The sequence below is a fragment of the Bombina bombina genome, chromosome 2 (assembly GCF_027579735.1).
Source record: "Bombina bombina isolate aBomBom1 chromosome 2, aBomBom1.pri, whole genome shotgun sequence".
Classification (NCBI taxonomy): Eukaryota; Metazoa; Chordata; class Amphibia; order Anura; family Bombinatoridae; genus Bombina; species Bombina bombina.
The window spans coordinates 417,291,470-417,312,893 of NC_069500.1; the positions used below are offsets into that span (position 1 = coordinate 417,291,470).

Sequence of the window (21,424 nt, forward strand, 5' to 3'; positions counted from 1 at the left end):
GAAAAAGCACAGCTATCCTCCACCGGGATAGTGGTACGCTTAGCTAAGGTAGAAACTGCTCCCTCCACCTTAGGGACCGTTTGCCATAAGTCCCTTGTGGTGGCGTCTATTGGAAACATTTTTCTAAATATCGGAGGGGGTGAGAACGGCACACCGGGTCTATCCCACTCCTTAGTAACAATTTCAGTAAGTCTCTTAGGTATAGGAAAAACCTCAGTACTCGTCGGTACCGCAAAATATTTATCTAACCTACACATTTTCTCTGGTATTGCAACTGTGTTACAATCATTCAGAGCCGCTAACACCTCCCCTAGTAATACACGGAGGTTTTCCAGTTTAAATTTAAAATTTGAAATATCTGAATCCAGTCTGTTTGGATCAGAACCGTCACCCACAGAATGAAGTTCTCCGTCCTCATGTTCTGCCACCTGTGACGCAGTGTCTGACATGGCCCTAATATTATCAGCGCACTCTGTTCTCACCCCAGAGTGATCACGCTTACCTCTTAGTTCTGGTAATTTAGCCAAAACCTCAGTCATAACAGTAGCCATATCCTGTAATGTGATTTGTAATGGCCGCCCAGATGTACTCGGCGCTACAATATCACGCACCTCCCTCTGAGCGGGAGATGTAGGTACTGACACGTGAGGCGAGTTAGTCGGCATAACTCTCCCCTCGTTGTTTGGTGAAATTTGTTCAATTTGTACAGATTGATTTTTATTTAAAGTAGCATCAATACAGTTAGTACATAAATTTCTATTGGGCTCCACTTTGGCATTGCAACAAATGACACAGGTATCATCCTCTGAATCAGACATGTTTAACACACTAGCAAATAAACTTGCAACTTGGAAATACAATTCAATTAGAATAATATTAAAACGTACTGTGCCTTTAAGAAGCACAGAAGATCTATGACAGTTGAAAATTAATAAATTGAAACAGTTATAGCCTCAATCCTTGTAAACAACACAACTTTAGCAAAGGTTTAATCCCATTAGCAAAGATAACAAATTCTGAAAGCAGGAAACAAATTACAGAATAAACGTTTTTTATCTCAGTCAAACTATAATTCTCACAGCTCTGCTGAGAGAAATTACCTCCCTCAAAATAAGTTTTGAAGACCCCTGAGCTCTGTAGAGATGAACCGGATCATGCAGGGAATACAATGAGTTGCTGACTGAAATATTTGATGCATAGTAAAAGCGCCAAAAAACGGCCCCTCCCCCTCACACACAGCAGTGAGGGAGAACAGAAACTGTCAGAAAACAGATTAAGCAACTGCCAAGTGGAAAAATAGTGCCCAAACATTTATTCACTCAGTACCTCAGCAAATGAAAACGATTTTACATTCCAGCAAAAACGTTAAACATAATCTCTAGTTATTAAACAGCTTTATGTATTTCTTACAGTGTAATTCTAGTGAAGTACCATTCCCCAGAATACTGAAGTGTAAAGTATACATACATGACATTATATCGGTATGGCAGGATTTTCTCATCAATTCCATTGTCAGAAAATAAAAACTGCTACATACCTCTATGCAGATTCATCTGCCCGCTGTCCCCTGATCTGAAGTTTACCTCTCCTCAGATGGCCGAGAAACAGCAATATGATCTTAACTACTCCGGCTAAAATCATAACAAAAACTCTGGTAGATTCTTCTTCAAACTCTGCCAGAGATAATAACACACTCCGGTGCTATTTTAAAATAACAAACTTTTGATTGAAGATATAAAACTAAGTATAATCACCAGTATAATCACCATAGTCCTCTCAGTCATGAGAATGACTGGGAGTGACGTAGAGGGGAGGAGCTATATGCAGCTCTGCTGGGTGAATCCTCTTGCACTTCCTGTTGGGGAGGAGTAATATCCCAGAAGTAATGATGACCCGTGGACTGATCACACTTAACAGAAGAAAATGGGTTTGCGGAACGTTATAATCCCTTTGCAATACCGCAAAAGATTTTACAGTTTTCATCAGTGGATCTATCAGCGAGCTTATACTGTTCAGGCCAAGTCGTTCCCAAGAACGGAACGGTTTCATATCCATCCCTGCCGGGAAATCCGGATTGCCACTAAGTGGCAAAAAGGGGGAGCCCAGGTTCCCCTTACCTAAGTATTTATGAGCCAAGTGCCAAGCCTTTATAGGGTCTTGATACAGGAGATTCCCAGTCAGCAATTTAGCTGCCTCTGTTTTCGATAAGTGTGGTAGATATGCCAAAGATATGCCCTTTAATGCCGCTTTCTCCAAGTCAGGTCTGTAGAAGTGACCCATACTTACTTGCCAGTCTAGTACCAGGCGAATCATGGCTGCCCAGTTGTATAACCTGAAGTCTGGTAATGCCAGTCCCCCGTTGAGATAGCTCATGGATAATCTTTCCGCTGAGATACGTGGTCTGCCTCCACGCCACACAAAGTAGCGCGTTGCAGAGTTCAAAGACTTCACATCATTTTTATTAAGCAGGAGAGGCAACATGAGCATAGGATATAGAAGACGGGGTAGAATCACCATTTTAAGAAGGTTGATCCTACCCAGTAACGATATAGGCAGTGACTTCCAACTTCTCATCTGACAGCACAGCTTTGTGCACAAGGGGGTCAAATTAATGGAATATAGCTTGTTGGGGTTTACATGGATCTGGATGCCCAGGTAGGTAATCACTTGGTTCGCTACAGCAAACGGGTACCTTTGCGTCTGATCTCCTTCCGTATGCAGCCACAAAATCTCAGATTTTTGCATATTGGCTTTATAACCCGAGAAGGATCCAAAATCTTGTAATGTTTGGACAATAGTTGGTGTATGAGTCTTAGGATCCTGCACAAATAACAACATGTCATCCGCATACAATGCGAGATGTTGAGTGTGTCCAGCGATGTCAATGCCTGGGAATACTTGGCGCAGTTTAATCGCCAGTGGCTCTAATGCCAGGTTAAACAGCAAAGGGGACAGCGGGCACCCCTGCCTTGTACCCCTCTGCAATACTATGTCCGACGAGAAGAGGTTGTTAACACAGATATTAGCTATAGGTGAGTAGTATAAATTTGCAATAAAGGAAACAAAGGAGCCAGAAAAATTGAACCTGGACAGGGTGTGCATCAGATGCCCCCATTCCACCCTGTCGAAGGCCTTCTCTGCGTCCAAGGACAGCAGGAAGGCCTCCGGAGGTCTTCCTCCGTCCCTCGACTGCTTGAGACTCCAAAAGTGCTGCAGCACCTGCAAAATTCTACGCACATTTACCACTGAAGATCTTGCTACCATGAAACCAGTCAGATCTTCGTGTATCAGATCCGGCAAAATAAATTTGAGACGCTCCGCTAACAATTTAGTTAGAATCTTGTAGTCGGAGTTTAGCAGTGATATCGGCCTATAAGATTCCGGAAGAAGCGTGTCTTTGCCCGCTTTAGGAATAAGGGTGATGTGAGCGGCAGTAAAAGTCCTAGCCGGTCTATTGGCCTCCGTAAAGTAGGTCTGAAAAAGATCAGTGAGCACTGGAATCACCCTATTTTTCAATACCCTATAAAATTCTAGTGGCAACCCATCTGGGCCTGCCCTGCAAATTTTAAATCTGCTATACCGCTATAGATCTATATGGCGTTAGAGTGAAACATATGGCTTCTAAATTAGAGCACATTAGAGCACATGCGGTTAGGTTATTGCAATATATTAAGCAAATCATATGTCCTGTATGTAAGGATATATCCCTGAAGGACCATTATAACTGTTGTTATAGAGCGTATGGTGTTGTTGCAGCCTGGATTAATAGATCATTGTGGCACACTTTTCAACTGTCTGTGTATTGCTTTTAGGTAAAAATAAAACTAAATTAAATAAAGTGACAGCGCTCCTAAGCTAGGGTCAAATATCAAATAAGATGGAACACCACTGTTTGCTTTTAGGAAAAGCAGGTAATGTCAGAAAAAGGGTGTCTCCCCTTAGCTTAACTTTTATTAACTTCGATAAGGATCGTACCTCAATCCTCGCTGAGTCGGTGAGTATGTTTGTCTGGCATGAATAACAACGAGGCTCTGTCTGGCTTCCAGCCAAGATGGCGTCGGGAGAAAAAGTTTTGCAAATAAATTACTGCAACTTGCCGTATCAGGGTCCGGTCTTGAAGTAAAGAGGACCTTGAGGCTTCAATTTGGGTCGAAAACAGTGATTTCCATCCCTTAGACGATAAAGAGAAGTCTCACACTAGCTCAGAGCATTAGACTCCAGCGGCCATTCACAAGCACGGCCAGACTCCGCCCCAAGGGGGTGGGGCGCTATAATGTTTTATGTGAAATTGCTCCTGTTTAGACTTTGGTTATAAGTGTATAGGGTGGGGTGTATAGGTGCCATACAACACACGTAGATACTTTTTCGGTGTGTGCTGCTGTCTTGGCTCTTTTTACCACATTGCTTACAACAGAGTTTGTCAGCAAGCAGATGAATAACTTTTGTAGCCTGATTAGACACAGATTTGTGTAGCCAAGACAAGCCTGTTTGGTTTTTAAATAGCTACTTCACATATTACACAGTACGGTTTCTGGCATCAATCTATGCATCTGGTAAAGAGTAGTATAGTATGTGACAAACTACACCTGTTAGTTATGTTGTTTTGTGTGATATTGAATAGTGGGTGCTAATACTGTCTCTCCCATTCTGTTGGCAGATTGGCACCTACATATAAGGCTTTTTCCATTATTCCAGACTGCCAAATAAAAATAAATACAGGGAGTGCAGAATTATTAGGCAAATGAGTATTTTGACCACATCATCCTCTTTATGCATGTTGTCTTACTCCAAGCTGTATAGGCTCGAAAGCCTACTACCAATTAAGCATATTAGGTGATGTGCATCTCTGTAATGAGAAGGGGTGTGGTCTAATGACATCAACACCCTATATCAGGTGTGCATAATTATTAGGCAACTTCCTTTCCTTTGGCAAAATGGGTCAAAAGAAGGGCTTGACAGGCTCAGAAAAGTAAAAAATAGTGAGATATCTTGCAGAGGGATGCAGCACTCTTAAAATTGCAAAGCTTCTGAAGCGTGATCATCGAACAATCAAGCGTTTCATTCAAAATAGTCAACAGGGTCGCAAGAAGCGTGTGGAAAAACCAAGGCTCAAAATAACTGCCCATGAACTGAGAAAAGTCAAGCGTGCAGCTGCCAAGATGCCACTTGCCACCAGTTTGGCCATATTTCAGAGCTGCAACATCACTGGAGTGCCCAAAAGCACAAGGTGTGCAATACTCAGAGACATGGCCAAGGTAAGAAAGGCTGAAAGACGACCACCACTGAACAAGACACACAAGCTGAAACGTCAAGACTGGGCCAAGAAATATCTCAAGACTGATTTTTCTAAGGTTTTATGGACTGATGAAATGAGAGTGAGTCTTGATGGGCCAGATGGATGGGCCCGTGGCTGGATTGGTAAAGGGCAGAGAGCTCCAGTCCGACTCAGACGCCAGCAAGGTGGAGGTGGAGTACTGGTTTGGGCTGGTATCATCAAAGATGAGCTTGTGGGGCCTTTTCGGGTTGAGGATGGAGTCAAGCTCAACTCCCAGTCCTACTGCCAGTTTCTGGAAGACACCTTCTTCAAGCAGTGGTACAGGAAGAAGTCTGCATCCTTCAAGAAAAACATGATTTTCATGCAGGACAATGCTCCATCACACGCGTCCAAGTACTCCACAGCGTGGCTGGCAAGAAAGGGTATAAAAGAAGAAAATCTAATGACATGGCCTCCTTGTTCACCTGATCTGAACCCCATTGAGAACCTGTGGTCCATCATCAAATGTGAGATTTACAAGGAGGGAAAACAGTACACCTCTCTGAACAGTGTCTGGGAGGCTGTGGTTGCTGCTGCACGCAATGTTGATGGTGAACAGATCAAAACACTGACAGAATCCATGGATGGCAGGCTTTTGAGTGTCCTTGCAAAGAAAGGTGGCTATATTGGTCATTGATTTGTTTTTGTTTTGTTTTTGAATGTCAGAAATGTATATTTGTGAATGTTGAGATGTTATATTGGTTTCACTGGTAAAAATAAATAATTGAAATGGGTATATATTTGTTTTTTGTTAAGTTGCCTAATAATTATGCACAGTAATAGTCACCTGCACACACAGATATCCCCCTAAAATAGCTATAACTAAAAACAAACTAAAAACTACTTCCAAAACTATTCAGCTTTGATATTAATGAGTTGTTTGGGTTCATTGAGAACATGGTTGTTGTTCAATAATAAAATTAATCCTCAAAAATACAAATTGCCTAATAATTCTGCACTCCCTGTATATTAAATAACAGCATAGGGACTATGCATTTTTTTTTAATATATATTTTAAGAACATATATAATTTCATTTATTACATCCGTTTCATGACTATGGATTAAAATTATTAATTTAAACTATGGTGGAATTAAAATTGTGGGATAAAATCTTCCATTTCATAAAACTAAGAAGAAAAAATGTACTGTATAGCTAATTACAGTGGATATAAAAAGTCTACACACCCTTATAAAATTTTGGGTTTTTGAAACCTGTAAACAGCAATTTGAAGAAACATGAACTTTTTAGCAAAAAAAGAGTAGGATACAGAGAAATGGGAGAAAGAGCTGGGCTCTCCACTTGCAGAAAAAGATTGGCTCACCATTATAAAACATATGAACTACTCTTCCACCACCATTGAAATTTAGGGAAACAAACATGAAGTTACTAAGTAGATGGTACCTAACACCGCACAGATTAGCACAAATTTATCCAAACACACAAGTTCAATGTTGGAGAAATTGTGGTCACATAGGTACACTATTTCATGTGTGGTGGCATTGCCCTAACATTCAAGAATTCTGGAAACTTGTGACCTCTGAGATTACTAAAGCTACCCACTATGACATATCCCTAGATCCCCTGACATGCTTATTTCACAAACCAACTAAAATTAGATGTCGGCTTAGAGCGGCACTATTGAATATAATGTTAAATTGTGCTAAACAACTGATTCCAAGATGTTTACCCCATCTAAGGAGAATTGGATAAATTTGATATCTTTAACCTTATCCCTAGAGAAATACCACTATGGTCTGATACACAAAATGGAGGATTATTATTCAATTATGTTTATATGGGAAGAATATCTGTTTGCTAGACAACAGTGAGTTTACGATGTATCTGTTCCCTGGAAATGTACAATGCCAAACCTGTATATGTATTAACACGATCATGTCAATGATGTCATTTATATGTAACAATTGAGACCTGAACTATACTATATGTGTTAATGTTTTGACTTGTTTAAATAAAGAAAATTTTCCACAAAAAAAAAAAAAAGGATAAAATTACTAAGTCTAGATGTGCAAAAAAAATGCAAAAGTTGCTTCCACAAAGTATTAATGCAATCAGGGATTTATTTTTGTTTTTTTATATTATTATTATAGCTGCTAATAAAAATGAACTAATGATTTTTATCACATCTGGGCAGAAGTATTGTGTATGTTTTGTTTACAATGCTAGGTTTTTAATTTAAACATGAATATATATAATTCTTCACTCAGAGCTTTACACAATTTCCTACATACTGATAGTGATTGGCCGAGCAGCTAATGTTGACCCTTGTGGGAAATTCCCCAGGTCACATATAACACTATGTGACACATATTGACAGAGAAGAGCTCTCTCACCTGCAGAAACTTCACCATATTGAGTTTAGGGTTGGCCTCCTTCTTCTCTGTAGGTGCTTTGCTGAACAATTCTGCGGGGTCCACTTTATCCCAGTTGTTGTATTTCCCTAGAAAGAAACCCATGATCACATTATAGCATCAATAAATTAAAAGGCTTACACATCCCTAAAACGTTAATTTGTAAAAGCTACAACAAGACTTTATTAGATGATGACTTTTAGGTATAAAAAAACAAACACCTTGTACAACAGCATTATTGTGCTTAGTGAGCCAGAAAAACTGAATGTTATTATTTAAAGGGACACTCAATTAAAAATAAACTTTTAAGATTCAGAAAGAACATGCAGTTTTAAGACACTTTCCAATTTACTTCCATTATCAAATTTGTATATACAATACAAATATTTTTATACACACACTTTCTGGGGAACAAGCTCCTCTGAGCATGTGCACAGGCTCACAGGGTATACGTATATACAAGTCTATGATTGGCTGGTACAGGTGGCCGGAAAAATCCTTTTGCCAGAAAAAAAAAAAAATCAGCTTATTTGAATTTCAGAGTAGGTGATGTTGCATTGTCTTTTTTTTTTTTTTTTTTTTTTGTTTTAAATGCTTTATTGTAAATAACATAAAAGGTATAACATACAAAGCTACCAATCAATCCGTGTTGCAACACAGTGATCAGAGCTTAATTGTTTCATATAAATTTTGGTATAAAACATATAAATTATTACAATTCTTGTATCCAGATGTATATAAAAAAAAGAAAATCAGTTAGATCAAGAGGTAAACATCTATACAGACTTGTACATATACACAAAGTAATGAGTTATCCTCAGTGGTATCGTGTTACATTGCATCGGGAGCAGGTATGCCCCTTAGTAGAATATGGAAGAGTATCAGAAAGTGTTAGCCAGTGGCCGACACACCCAGGGGTGGTGTATGTAGGGTGGATGGGATGGTATGGTTTTGGGAAGAAGGGGGTGCATTGTCTTTTTATTATGCACTTGATAATTATGCACTTCTACTGCATTTAGTGGTCTTTTAAGCAAAATGACACTTCCCTCCCTAGTAAATAATATGTTCTGTCTCACAGCAGCATACACATTGTAAAAGGATACTGACCAAGTTTATTTTGAAAAGTAAAAAATAAAAACAACCTATGGAGTGTTTTTATTAATTACAGTCAGTATGTATATGATCTTAGAAAAGCAGCTTCCCTACAAAGCATGATGTTTGACAATCTTGTGTGCCAATGCCAGAAATATATATATATATATAATAAATAAAAGAGAGGCCAGCAGAGGGAGCTCTAAGCATCTAGAAATGTTCATTTCCAGACACGCAACACGTGGCTGAGAAATCTGGGGAACTCAGCTCCTTCCTTTTTTATTGAAACCTCATGCAGGGCCCTGCCGCATGCTGCGCTACCTCATTAAACCTCTTCCTGTGCTTCCAGCTCCCGGGACACTGAGAGGTAGTTGGGAAGTCTTGGTAAAGACGATGTCTAGGAAGTGAGACCTCATTTCAAACACAAGCCCTTCATGAACTTTAAATAGAAAAAAAGTCTTTCATACAACATAACACTGTAAAATTAGATCTTGCTTCCTTGCTACATCAAGGTAAGATCAGACTGTACCCATTTTGACCATATTCCAAAAACGTATGTACATGAAGACACACTGGGGAACTATTTATATTTTAAGGAACGCAATGTTTGACTGAGTCTGAGCAATTTTAGGGTTACAACTGATTTAAAGGGATATGGAACCCTTTAGTTATTCGTTCTCTCTGTATCTTTTGTTGAAAAGCAGGTACATAAGCTTTGGAGCCAGCCCATTTCTGGAGCACTATAGCAAGAATGTTATCCATCTCCAAGAGCACTAGATGGTAGCACTATTTCCTGCCACGTAGTGCTCCGGTTGCTTACCAAAGTATCTCTTCAACAAAGAATCCTATGGGAAGGAAGCAAATTTGATAATAGGAGTAAATTGGAATATTTTTTAAAATTGTATTCTCTATCTAAATCATAAAAATACATTTTAGGGATTTCATATCCCTTTAAATTTCAAGATGGCCAAACTAAAATGACACGGTTTCATTTGCACCCATTCCATTGTGTGCATTGCATTGTTTCTCAAAGGTTTTTAATATGCAACACCTCTAAATGTTGTAAGGCTGATTTATCAGATTAAAAAAATAAACAGAATAAATAAGGTTTAATTCTAGCCGATCTCATTTCAATTCTAACAGAATTGGGAGGTTGGATACAAAAAAGTATAAACATAGTCACTGACTAGTGAGGTGTCTCCAGTAAGTATATATAGACGGCACACAGGTTTCCCCAATTAGTAGGGGGATCACTAATAACTAATGCCAAACACCTACTAATTGAAAAATGAACCATTCACACACACATTATACAATATATATATATATACTGTATTTATTTTCATACACTAACTTATGAAAGGTCATCTAAAAAATATTAATATGTAAAATCCACTTGCCAATATATAGTCAGTGCACTTAACTATTAAAGGAACCACAAACCACCTTTAGACATTTCTGTAGTCTTGCTATAGAATAACATCAGCCAAGTCAAACCATTCTTAAAACAAATTGACATCTTGTTTGCTGTAATTGTTTTTCAATAGCCAAACTTCCCTACCATTTATTTACCTCATCTGGGCTCAAGTCTGCATTTGACAATGCTAGCAATGGTCATTATTCTAGTATACAGTACATTGTTTTGAAGTTCTTATATGTTAAAGCCAATTAAGAAAAGATATGTAGCAGGGTTAGCCATCAGTATGTGTGCATTGCTTTTTAAATTCTGATAATTTGAAAATCCTCAATTTCATAGCTACAGTATCTCACAAAAGTGAGTACACCCCTCACATTTTAGTAAATATTTTATTATATCTTTTTATGTGACAACACTGAAGAAATTACACTTTGCTACAATGTAAAATAGTGAGTGTACAGCCTGTATAACAGTGTAAATTTGCTGTCCCCTCAAAATAACTCAACACACAGCCATTAATCTCTAAACCGTTGGCAACAAAAGTGAGAACACCCCTAAGTGGATATGTCCAAATTGGGCCCAAAGTGTCAATATTTTGTGTGACCACCATTATTTTCCAGCACACACACACACACACCCTCTTGGGCATGGAGTTCACCAAAGCTTTACAGGTTACCACTGGAGTCCTCTTCCACTCCTCCATGACGACATCACAGAGCATTTCCCCCACCTTCTGTTTGAGGATGCCCCACAGATGCTCAATAGGATTTAGGTCTAGAGACATGCGTGGCCAGTCCATCACCTTTACCCTCAGCTTTAGCAAGGCAGTGGTCGTCTTGGAGGTGTGTTTGGGGTCGTTATGTTGGAATACTCCGCTTCAGTATGTCACAGTACATGTTGGCATTCATGGTTCCCTCAATGAACTGTAGCTCCCCACTCATGCAGGCCCAGACCATGACACTCCCACCACCAAGCTTGACTGTAGGCAAGACACACTTGTCTTTGTACTCATCAGCTGGTTAACGCAACACATGCTTGACACCATCTGAACTAAATAAGTTTATCTTGGTCTCATCGGACCACATGACATGGTTCCAGTAATCCATGTCCTTAGTCTGCTTGTCTTCAGCAAACTGTTTGCTGGCTTTCTTGTGCATCATCTTTAAAAGAGGCTTCCTTCTGGGACGACAGCCATGCAGACCAATTTGATGCAGCGTGCGGCGTATAGTCTGAGCACTGACAGGCTGATCCCCCACCCCTCCAACCTCTGCAGCAATGCTGGCAGCACTCATACGTCTATTTCCCAAAGACAACCTCTGGATATGACGCTGAGCACGTGCACTCAACTTCTTTGGTCGACCATGGCGAGACATGTTCTGAGTGGAACCTGTCCTGTGAAACCGCTGTATGGTCTTGCCCACCGTGCTGCAGCTCAGTTTCAGGGTCTTGGCAATCTTCTTATAGCCTAGGCCATCTTTATGTAGAGCAACAATTCTTTTTTTCAGATCCTCAGAGTTCTTAGCCATAAGGTGCCATATTGAACTTCCAGTAACCAGTATGAGAGAGTGTGAGAACGATAACACCAAATTTAACACACCTAATCCCCATTCACACCGGAGAACATGTAACACTAACGAGTCACATGACACCGGGGAGGGAAAATGGCTAATTGGGCCCAATTTGGATATTTCCATTTAGGGGTGTACTCACTTTTGTTGCTAACGGTTTAGACATTAATGGCTGTGTGTTGAGTTATTTTGAGTGGACAGCAATTTTACACTGTTATACAGGCTGCACACTCACTACTTTACATTGTAGCAAAGTGTCATTTCTTCAGTGTTGTCACATGAAAAGATATAATAAAATATTTACAAAAATGTGAGGGGTGTACTCACTTTTGTGAGATCCTGTAAATGACATGAAAAAAGCCAAAAAAAATAAATACGGCAAAGTTGAATGCTTACTATCCTTTTAATCTAAAAACTTCATCTTCCTCCATTAACAGCAGCTTCAATTGCTCAACTCCAGTGGGAGGTGATGCACCAGCAGTTATGCTTTAGATCACTTTTTTTTTTTTTAAAGGAGCACTATTTTAAATCCCTTAAAGGGACAGTCAAGTCCAAAAATAACCTTTCATGATTCAAATAGAGCATGTCATTTTAAACAACTTTCCAAATTTACTTTTATTAACAATTTTGCTTTGTTCTCTTGGTTTTCTTAGTTGAAAACTAAACCTAGGAGGTTCATATGCTAATTTCTTAGACCTTGAAGGCCGCCTCTAATATAAATGCATTTTGACAGTTTTTTCACCACTAGAGGGCGTTAGTTCATGTGTTTCATATAGATAACATTGAGCTCATGCACGTGAATTTACCGGGTAGTGAGCACTGATTGGCTAAAATGCAAGTCTATCAAAAAACTGAAATAAGGGGGCATAGATACAAGCTAATTACAGAGGTAAAACGTGTATTATAAATGTGTTGGTTATGCAAAACTGGGGAATGTGTAATTAAGGGATCATCTATCTTTTAAAACAACAAAAATACTGGTGTTAACTATCCCTTTAAAACACCTTCGGCTAGATTACAAGTCTTGCGCTATGAGTAAAAAAGCAGCGTTAAGGCTCATAACGCTGCTTTTTCACTACCCCTGGTATTACGAGTCTTGCAGATTTAGGAGCATCGCACACTTTTTTGGCCTTACCGCAAATCAACTTACGCAATTTGCGTATAGTCTATATTCAATGGGACTTTCATAGCGCCGGTATTACAAGCTTGTCCTGGGAGGCCAAAAAGTGAGGGGTACAGCCTATACCATCAAGATTCGTAACGCATTCCAAAGTCAGTATTACACTACAAAGCCGTAGCATAAAACTCATAACTAAAGTGCTAAAAAGTACACTAACACCCATAAACTACCTATTAACCCCTAAACCGAGGCCCTCACGCATCACAAACACTAAAATAAAATTATAAACCCCTAATCTGCCGCTCCGGACATCGCCGCCACTATAATAAACATATTAACCCCTAAATCGCCGCACTCCCGCATCACAAACACTAGTTAAACATTATTAACCACTAATCTGCTGTCCCTAACATCGCCGCCACCTACCTACATTTATTAACCCCTAAATCTAAGTCGCTGAAACCAACGTCGCCGCCACTATATTAAATTTATTAACCCCTAAATCTAAGTCTAACCCTAACACCCCATAACTTAAATATAATTAAAATAAATATAAATAAAAATTACTATCATTAACTAAATAATTCCTATTTAAAACTAAATGCTTACCTATAAAATAAACCCTAAGCTAGCAACAATATAACTAATAGTTACATTGTAGCTAGCTTAGGGTTTATTTTTATTTTACATGCAAGTTTGTATTTATTTTAACTAGGTAGAATAGTTACTAGTTATTAACTATTTACTAACTACCTAGCTAAAATAAATACAAATTGACCTGTAAAATAAAACCTAACCTGTCTTACACTAACACCTAACCTAACCCTACAATTAAATAAATTCCCTAAATTAAATACAATTAACTAAATTCAATACAATTAGCTAAATTACCAAAAAAAAACAAACAAACACAAAATTACAGAAAATAAAAAACAAATGACAAGATCTTTAAACTAATTACACCTAATCTAATAGCCCTATCAAAATAAAAAAGCCCACCCAAAATTAAAAAAATAAATAAACCCTAGCCTAAACTAAACTACCAATAGCCCTTAAAGGGCTTTTTGCATGGCATTGCCCCAAAGAAATCAGCTCTTTTAGATGTAAAAAAAAAATACAAACAAGCCCCCAACAGTAAAACCCACCACCCACACAACCAACCCCCCAAATAAAACCCTAACTAAAAAAACCTAAGCTCCTCATTGCCCTAAAAGGGCATTTGGATGGGCATTTAGCTCTATTGCAGCCCAAGCTTCTATCTTCATCCTTCCGACGCGGAGCGGCTCCATCTTCAAGACATCCGGCGCGGAGCATCCTCTTCAATCGACGGCTTCTTCTGGAATGAAGGTTCCTTTAAATGACGTCATCCAAGATGGCGTCCCTTAGATTCCGATTGGCTGATAGGCTGATTGGAACAGCCAATAGAATGCAAGCTCAATCCTATTGGCTGATTGTATTTAATTTAGGGAATTTATTTAATTGTAGGGTTAGGTTAGGTGTTAGTGTAAGACAGGTTAGGTTTTATTTTACAGGTCAATTTGTATTTATTTTAGATAGGTAGTTAGTAAATAGTTAATAACTATTTAGTAACTATTCTACCTAGTTAAAATAAATACAAACTTGCCTGTAAAATAAAAATAAACCCTAAGCTAGCTACAATGTAACTATTAGTTATATTGTAGCTAGCTTAGGGTTTATTTTATCGGTAAGTATTTAGTTTTAAATAGGAATTATTTAGTTATTAATTGTAGGTTTTATTTAGATTTATTTTAATTATATTTAAGTTAGGGGGTGTTAGGGGTTAATAAATTTAATATAGTGGCGCGATGTTAGGGACGGCAGATTAGGGGGTTAATAATATTTAACTAGTATTTGCGATGCAGGAGTGCGGCGGTTTAGGGGTTAATAAGTGTAGGTAGGTTCCGGCGACATTGGGGGCGGGAGATTAGGGGTTAATATAATGTAGGTGTCGGCGATGTTGGGGGCAGCAGATTAGGGGTTAATAAGTATAATGTAGGTGTCTGCAATGTCCGGAGAAGCAGATTAGGGGTTAATAAATATAATGTAGGTGTCGGCGATGCCGGGCGGCAGATTAGGGGTTAATAAGTAAGATTAGGGGTGTTTAGACTCTGGGTTCATGTTAGGCATGTTAGGGTGTTAGGTGTAAATATAAAATGTGTTTCCCCATAAGAATCAATGGGGCTGCGTTACGGAGCTTTACGCTGCTTTTTGGCAGGTGTTAGACTTTTTTCAGCCGGCTCTCCCCATTGATGTCTATGGGGAAATCGTGCACGAACACGTACAACCAGCTCATCGCTTCTTGTCTTTTAACGCTGGGTTTAGGAAAACCTGTAATACCAGCGCTGTAGGTAAGTGAGCAGTGAGAATAACGTGCAAGTTAATACCTCACCCCTCATAACGCAAAACTCGTAATCTAGCCATTTGTTATTTATAATACTTGCAACACCAATATTTTGGCTAGTGCATTAGGGAATAAAGATTCTATATTGATAAAACATTTATTTCTAAAATTAGAAAATCACAGGTATTGGTACTTCAAAAGAAATAAATGAACAAAAAAAGATACCTAGATGTGTAAAATACAGTATGATTATTGCAAACCAAAAGAAGAAATGTTACAAACAAACAATTTCTAAAGTGAAATAACCAAAAATAAAAACAAACAGTGTAGGAATGCAGATAATTACAAAAATGACCATTATAGTGTCCTAATTTGCTAAGCATGCAGTTTTAACACTAGTCAACCTGCAATGCTATGCGTTTAACCCCTGTAAAGGGATTAAAACACAGTTCCAGCACTGCTCAGAAGCCACAGAGAACTGCTGGTCCCAAGCAGACACAGCTGTTGACCCAATCATCAGTAGTAGTCGCACAACCCAGATGTGCAACTACCGCTGCTGCCTGGCTCTGCCTCAAGTTTTCTTTGCGGGGGTTAATAGACACATAGCATTGTAGAATTGCTAGTGTAAAAATTACAAGCTCTAACAAATTAGCGCCTGTAATTTTTCCACTATAATGGACATTTAATAGAATTTCTAAGGTGCCCACAATGTAAGAACTAAATGCCAGGAAACAAGTAGCTTTAAAGATAATTGTCCTGGCTTTGGTAGTGAAATTGGACACTTTTTCATTGCGTGCTCTAAGTAGAGTATATTCAGACTGGGCGAATTAGCTGTTTGGGGCCTATTTTCAGAATGCTTCCTGAGTTTACAGCTGGTATAGTGCAGAGAGTGCAGTCTGCTGGGGGCCGCCAATTTTCCTAGTATGTGTGGCTAGGACCTGGAAGTCCTTCAGAGATGTATCATCAGGTCTATATTGTGCATGCTGTGGCGCCCCATTTATTTAATTTACCTTTGCTCTTCTGTACTGTGTGCGCCTGGTCACAACAAACCTTTCTTATACTTAATAGATTAAACTGTAAGAGAGGAGTTAATATAAAATAATTAACCTCCCAGGTAGGATGGATTTGATATAAATCACAATTTCAGTAAGACTCAATTTAAATAATGGTTCTATACATAAAGGTTTCATTTTTTTAATAACTTTTAAGATTAGTTTTACAGTTATATAAGACAATTACTGATTTGGTTATACACCATTAGGAATACATAAATAGATAATTGGAAAAAATTATTGGAAGGAGAACACTCTCCAGATTAATAGGTTATTCATTCATATATGGACAACATTTTGCTGTGCTATTTTGGAAGGAGAACATTATCATAATAATTTAAATAGTTTTATTTAAAGGGACATTCCAGTCAAAATTGGAATCCACATAGATGCATTTCAATTTTGAATAGAAGCATTTTTGTAATACACATGTATTAGCAAAAATGTTTCCAATAAAAAAATATAGCTGTTTCAAAGGTGTATTTAAGTATGCACCATGCACCAGTATTTTAAGCACAGCACTTGTTCAGAGAGCCTAAGAGGTTTTTATCATCTGGTAATGTCTGACTTTGTAAATTGCTGACATGATACAAGCCCCACTGGTGCTCTGAGCAGCTACAGTATTTTAAATGCTGGTGCACTGAGAATATCTAGATATACATCACACACACGTGCAGAGAAAAATGTTAACACTAAAACAGTGATAACTTTTACTAGAAGCATTTTTGCCAATACATGTATATTGCAAATATGTTTCTATTCAAAGATGTAATTCATCTATGTGCATTTAAATTTTGACCGGAATCCTATATTATAAAAGGCCAAGTGCGTTTGTCCGAAGCTGTCATGCGCAGTAGAGACAAACACACTTGGCCTTGAGATAGGGAGCGCGAGGTACACAAACAGCTGTGAGGTCTGGGGAGCGCGAGGTAAGCTACTCAACAGCTGTGAGGTCTGCTGCGTGAGAAGCGGCCACGCGCTCCCCAGACCTCACAGCTGTTTGTGGCCGACGGGAGCGTTGCGATGGGGGCGTGGCCGGGCGTCGCGAGCGGCGTGGCCGGGCGCCACAAAGGGGCGTGGCCGGGCGGGGTCCCGCGATGTGAAGACAGAGCCAGAGAGGGAGCAGGAGAGGGGGGGGGGAGAGCCAAAGAGAAGGGGGGGGGAGAGCCAAAGAGAAGGGGGGGAGCCAAGAGAAGGGGGGGGCAAAGAGAAGGGGGGGAAGCAAAGAGAAGGGGGGGAGAGCCAAAGAGAAGGGGGGGGAGAGCCAAAGAGAAGGGGGGGAGGGGGGGGAGAGCCAAAGAGAAGGGGGGGAGGGGGGGGGAGAGCCAAAGAGAAGGGGGGGAGGGGGGGGGAGAGCCAAAGAGAAGGGGGGGAGAGCCAAAGAGGGGGGAGAGAGAGAGCCAAAGAGGAAAAAGAGCCAAAAAGGGGGGGGGGGAGAGCCAAAGGGGGGGGGAGAGCCAAAGAGCAGGGGGGTGAGAGCCAAAGAGCGGGGGGAGAGAGCCAAAGGGGGGGGGAGAGAGATAAAGGGGGGGGGAGAGAGATAAAGGGGGGGGAGAGAGATAAAGGGGGGGGAGAGAGATAAAGGGGGGGAGAGAGAACCAAAGAGGAAAGAGAGCCAAAGAGGAGAGCAAAAGAGGGGAGAGAGACAAAGAGGGGGGAGAGAGAGCCAAGGAGGGGGGGGGGCAGAGCCAAAGAGGGGGGGGGCAGAGCCAAAGAGGGGGGGGGGCAGAGCCAAAGAGGGGGGGGGGCAGAGCCAAAGAGGGGGGGGCCAGAGCCAAAGAGGGGGGGGAGAGAGCCAAAGGGGGGGGAGAGAGCCAAAGGGGGGGGAGAGCCAAAGGCGGGGGAGAGAGCCAAGGGGGGGGGAGGGAGCCAAAGGGGGGGGAGGGAGCCAAAGGGGAGAGAGAGAGCCAAAGAGGAGAGAGAGCAAAAGAGGGGAGAGAGCCAAAGAGGGGAGGGGAGAGAGCCAAAGAGGGGGGGGGGGGGAGAGCCAAAGAGGGGGGGGGAGAGCCAAAGAGGGGGGAGGAGAGAGCCAAAGAGGCGGGAGAGAACAAAAGAGGGGGGAGAGAACAAAAGAGGGGGGAGAGAGAGCAAAAGAAAGGAGGGAGAGAGCCAAAGAGGGGAGAGAGAGAGCAAAAGAAAGGAGGGAGAGAGCCAAAGAGGGGAGAGAGAGAGCAAAAGAGGGGAGAGAGAGAGCAAAAGAGGGGAGAGAGAGAGCAAAAGAGGGGAGAGAGAGAGCAAAGGAGAGGGGGGAGAGAAAGCAAAAGAGAGGGGGGAAGAGAGAGCAAAAGAGAGGGGGGAGAGTGCAAGGGGTGGAACCGCTGTACTGCAAAAAATGGCCCGTGTACATGGGCTTTAGTACTAGTATATATATAAAATAATAACTATTGGTTTAACTTTTATTTTTATTGCTTGTCTATCCCTCTTCACACAGGTTCTTGTACAGATCGATTCCACTTTAAACAATCTTCTATTCATTGAGATTTTTGTAAAGGGTTGATTCTAAGTACAAAGATTTGCAGGGGAACAATAGGATCAATAGATTTTTCTCAACTTAACATGTTTGTTTTATAACATTTTGGCTGTTATCTCTGCAGACACAAATTCACATCTTTGAGAATTGCAAAACCAAGAATTAGTGATAACTTCTAGAGGGAAAAATTGCCCAAAGTAATCTTACAGCCATGAATATACAGCCTTATACAACATAATTAAAAAAAGAACCCTTATTTTAGGAGGAATAATCCTTGTACTATAATCTATCCTAGCACAAAAATTCCCTGCTCGGTTATATAATACATATATAGTTAGTCCATACATGTTTAAAACAACTGGGCACCTTAACTATTAAAATGTGCTATTCAGTTCACTAGGGCTTAAGAAAAGCTGCACATTGCGACCAAACTAAAAGTTGTCTAATACCGATAAGGTTGAAATACAATCATTCCAAATAAATGTTTTAACAACTTTTATCTTTGTATGTATATGGAATATAGTCACACTATATTTATATTGTATTTTTACTGTATTTTATCAATTGAAATATGTTTTGTTCCTTTATTATATATATATGCATTAGCGTCTATATGTTTGTACCTGTATGAGAATTTTGGAGCAATCTAATAGGAGCTCTCATACACACCCTCGAGTTCTGATTGGTCCTTTTCTGTTTAAATGGAAAGAGCGCTTGTTTCAACGTATTCATCATATTTCCTCTTGAAGAAGCCCGGCCGCTGACCGGGGGAAACGCGTCAGGAAAAACAGACTGACAATATAGTCGGATGCGCTAAGGGTATTGTTCCCCCACTCTCATACAAGCCACGGACTTAACTGACATGGCATCCGGATTAACCTGTCAGTCACTTCTGGTGTAGCAGTGTACGGCAATTACAACGAGCCGACGGTGAGAGGAGAAAGAACTGAACCACCCACGCTCCTTCTATTTTGCAGCTTTTTAACATTTGTCTAGTAAGTGCATAAACTGTATGTGTGTCACATTTTGGTATTAAACGCTTCACTTGAGTCTCGCCTCTCTGCGCCTCTTTCTTTTTGTCTCTACATGTTCCTCCATTCATAGCCCTGGTTTGGAAATACCGGGCTGGATCTAAGGCTGCATTGATTGGGCGCTCTGACTCCCCCTGTAATTAAAGGGACTGCACATCACAAGTACTCAATAAGTTTTCTAAACGCATCTACAGTGAATTCACAGGATTGTATATTGGACTCACTCTTAGCCTGTGGACTATTACTAAAGGTACTGTGTATCCATTGCCAGTGTGCTGGCAATATAATAACGGTTTTATTTTAATTAAATTGTATATGAATTAGGTTGAAATATTTATTTTTTTAATGCTTATTAATATTTATCTATTCATTATTTTCTAACATTTGTTCAGTGTATAGCGCATTTTATCACCACTGATCTATAATCTATCCTAAATAGATTATAATTAGAAAGATTTCTCCTCAAAAAGCATTTTATTTAAAAAAAATATCTGATTTAAGTAAAAACAAACAAATTTTGTTTTCCACCCTGCGCCTACACTATTGAGGTTGCATCATGACTAAAACTTACACTTAGAGAGTAATCAGGGGAACAAAGATGTCAGATATAAATTAAAGGGACAGTCAACACCAGAATTTTTGTTGTTTTAAAAGATAGATAATCCCTTAATTACCAATTCCCCAGTTTTGCATAACCAACACAATTATAATTATACATGTTTTACCTCTGTAATTACCTTGTATCTAAGCCTCAGCAGACTGCCCCCTCATTTCAATGCTTTTGACAAACTTGCATTTTAGCCAATCAGAGCTGTCTCCATGGTAAAGTCACGTGCAAGAGCTCAATGTTATCTATATGAAACACGTGAACTAATGCCCTCTAGTGGTGAAAAACTATCAAAATGCATTTAGATTAGAGGTGGCCTTCAATTAGCATATGAAACTCCTAGGTTTAGCTTTCAACTAAGAATACCAAGAGAACAAAGCAAAATTGGTGATAAAAGTAAATTGGAAAATTGTTTAAAATTACATGCCCTATTTGAAACATGAAAGTTTTTTTTGGACTTGACTGTCCCTTTAAACAACTAAACGCCAAGGAGATAATTCTTTGAACAGCAACTAAGGTACAAAAACATAATGTTACTGGTATTTGTGCATACATTTGCAGGGCCCTAGGGCCTTTTTAGTGGGCGCACCACCTGACTGATTTCACTGACCATCCAGCTGAAATTTGAGCAAATATTAAGCTAATCTTAGTTAATATTAAATACTTTCAATGTTTGTAGCAATCCAGTGCTTACACTACCTTTTTTCCTATTTGCTACACAAAATGTAACAGATTCCACATACACGTTTCTGGGATTATGTGATTAAATTTATTTGTGGTGCAAAGACGCTTCTTTTTTTAAATACTTACCATTGCATTATGTTAAACATACCGCCGTTCCTCCGCCCGCATCTCCTACTGTATTTAGCAGATCTATGACGAATCCGGCTTCCTCCAATAATTGGGTGCCCCCCCTTTGGCGTTCTGCTCATGTGGAACTCAACGATTGGAGGATTCTTCATTGATCTGCTAAATACAGTAGGAGATGTGGGGCGGAGGATCAGCGTTGTGTTTACCAT

The 21,424-nt window shown here is 39.8% G+C and overlaps 1 protein-coding gene across 1 annotated transcript in view; it reads right to left on the minus strand.

The window, feature by feature from the left end:
• The window catches only part of TOP3B (DNA topoisomerase III beta), a 189,801-nt gene that overhangs the window by 161,157 nt on the left and 7,220 nt on the right, over window positions 1-21,424 (minus strand). Inside the window, exon 4 of the mRNA XM_053701943.1 lies at window positions 7,669-7,775. Within this exon, the coding sequence (XP_053557918.1) occupies window positions 7,669-7,775 (107 nt within the window). The remainder of the gene's footprint in view (window positions 1-7,668; window positions 7,776-21,424) is intronic.